General features: G+C 45.1%; 1 protein-coding gene across 1 annotated transcript in view; it reads right to left on the bottom strand.

Moving 5' to 3' along the window:
* LOC101581454 (protein CBFA2T2-like) overlaps nt 1–2,388 on the bottom strand; it is a 4,831-nt gene extending 2,443 nt beyond the window's left edge. The window contains exon 1 of the mRNA XM_023712320.1: nt 1,770–2,388. Within this exon, the coding sequence (XP_023568088.1) occupies nt 1,770–2,346 (577 nt within the window). The 5' untranslated portion in view covers nt 2,347–2,388. The remainder of the gene's footprint in view (nt 1–1,769) is intronic.
* Between the last annotated feature and the right edge of the window lie 351 nt (nt 2,389–2,739).

Raw genomic sequence — 2,739 nt, 5'->3', positions numbered from 1 at the left:
GGCCCACTAGAGAATTTACCTGCACCAGACAGCCCACTCTGAAGACAACCCACTCAAAGCTCTGGTCACACGAGAACCTCTTTGGAGAAGAGGTCCCCACATGGCTGAAGCCTGAGGCTACCATTCACAAGATTGCTCCATGCCTCAGTGCATTACTCTCCTTGATTTCTGTGCCTTTTCAGGTTGCATACTCCAGTCCTTGCTTTGCCTTAGCTCTATGGATGATTGCTGGGAGAAAATAGAAAGTAACTGATAGGTTTTAACGGTGTTGCAGCAGAGAAACAGGCAGAAGGAAAAGGGAAAGGGGCTTTATTATAAAGGAAAAGGGACTTCATTGTCTTAGAGGACACGGAGAGAATTAGGGAAGATAAGGAATTCTCTGGATTGGAACAAAAGGAGGCTGAGGCTTTTATGGCCTTTGCCAGGGGTGGGGCTTGAGGGGGAAGTTTAGATAGACCTGAGGAGCTGACTGGGGCCTTCCCTGAGGTGGAGAGAAAGGTGAAAGGAAACTGCCTCCTGGGCTGAGTTGGAGAAGAAGCGGGGAGGTGGCCTCTAGGAAGATGAGCTGTTGTTTTAAGGGCTTCAGCCATATTAGATGACCACCATAATAATTCAGCAATTCTTACTAGGGCCATAACTTATCAGTAACCAGTAAGACCCTTATGAATGATAAAGATTTGATGACCAATCAAGGCACATTGGACAGGCTCCTAGATCAGATTAACTCTTTCACTATTTTGTCAGAGTAATGGTAGACGACACACAGGCCTAAATTTTGTCTCTTCCTAAAAACAACTTAGGATAAAACTCTGCAATAAGAGAATCTTGGGGACGTTTGCTAGGGTCCATCCCAGGATCACTGACAAGCCTACCGTTGCTGCTTCTAGTTGGGCCTATTCTCAAATGCTCACATGTAACATGGCCAGTAAAGATTTGCTGGGGAAACTAAGAGGGGAAAACGTAGCAACCCCTCCCCCATTCTACTGCAGTTTGTTTGTTGCCCTGATAATAGTTCTGGTTACAGTTTCCGTTACCTTTGTTTCTTTTTTTTTAGACAATATCAGAAGAATTTATTTAGAGAACACATAGATATTATCTTTGTTGCAGGACTGCTTGTTTCCTGATGGGGAGAAGTCCTCACAGCTTTTAAGGTTACAGAAATATTCTGTGTTGATTACTGTGTGAAAGTAGAAGAGGTAAAACGTACACTATTTTTCTTGAGTGGTAGTACATTAAATCAGGCTGAATTTATTTCTTTTTGTTCTACTAGGGATTGAATATAGGGCCTTTGGACTGAGCTATATTTCTTTTTCTTTTTTTTTTTTTGGCAGAACTGGGGATTGAGCTCAGATCCTTGAGTTTGCCAGTCAAGCGCTTATCCTACTGAGCCATCTCCCCGGCCCCGACTGAGCTATATTTCTAACCCTTTTCTGAGATAGGGTCTCACTAAGCTGCCCAGGCTGGGCTCAAATATGTGATACTCTTGGTTTAGGATTACTGATGTGCACCACATCTGGTCTAAGTCATGCTTTCACAGTCAAACTCTGATTTTGATGTAATGCGTGTGCGTGTGCATAGAGAATAATTCACAGATATATTGATTCTCCATGAGGAAGAACGAGCATTTCTTAAATACTCTTTGTAATCACCCATGTCTCCCAACTCCACAATCTAGCACCAGTGTTCTTTAAAGTCAAGGAGATATGCCACATCAGGTAGGTTCCAAAAGCTGGCGTTTGTTCTGGGTTTCTGTCAGACTCTGCCCTTACCACTACTTAGAGAATCTGCACTCCCGGGGCTGTGTTGCCTGGAGACCAACTCAGTCCCTGTTTTCCTCATCTCTGTATTTTCATTAAATCGTCTTTTCCAGTAGTTCAGTTCCTCCCGATCAGATTCCTGACAGCGCCTGAGAACTGCCATGGAGCGCCTGGTTTTTTCCACCATTTCCATTATGCAATTCAGGGCATGGTCAAGGTGTTTCCATTCATCAGCCCATTCCCTCTCAGTCAAATGGTGGTCTACCAATTCATCCTGATAGCCTCCATTTAGACTGAGATTTTGGTGCCTCTCACGAATTTCCCGATGTTCTAGCATCTTGGTAGGTTGCCGATACAGATGGGAAGTTGCAATATCTTCTAAGGTGTAATGCTGAAGAGGTGGAGGAGTAGGATGAAACTGTCCACCAGGATTCATAAGCGGCACAGTGAGAGCAGGACTATGACGAGGAGCAGGGCTGATGGTACACACTCTCTTGGCAAGGGGTTCAGGAGGAATGGTATCTCTGTCAAAATTGCCTTCTTCTCTCCTCTCTGGACTGGGCCTCTTCCCATTTCTGTGCACCTTCATGAGCAGCTCAGAAGAGTCGGCAGGAGATGCGATACTGGTGTTAAGTAGAAGGTGTTCGTGCTGGGCCAGGTACTGGGATGGGGTCTGCTTGGCAGCCCAAGCACAGTGCAGCAGTTCTCGCTGCAGCAGGGGCAAATTGTTACCTTTGTTTCTTAGAAATGGCTGGTCACTGTGATGCACAGCTGGTCATTATGATTCATATTGTAAGAACCAATGCCCAACTGACAAGCCATTGTGCCTCAGTACTGCCTGCTTGCTTATCCCATGTGCACCCTGGACCAGCAGATATCAGGGCCTGATATTTTGGGAAAGATCCCAATCAGCACCTGTTGACATAAAATAAATCTGCCTCCAAATCTTGAGTGTTGTTTTGGTGTTTTTGTTGCCTTTGCA

This window comes from Octodon degus, unplaced genomic scaffold, assembly GCF_000260255.1.
Source record: "Octodon degus isolate 3935 unplaced genomic scaffold, OctDeg1.0 scaffold00002, whole genome shotgun sequence".
Classification (NCBI taxonomy): Eukaryota; Metazoa; Chordata; class Mammalia; order Rodentia; family Octodontidae; genus Octodon; species Octodon degus.
The sequence above is the reverse complement of the archived record's forward strand: the minus strand, read 5'-3'. Positions and strand labels throughout refer to the sequence as shown.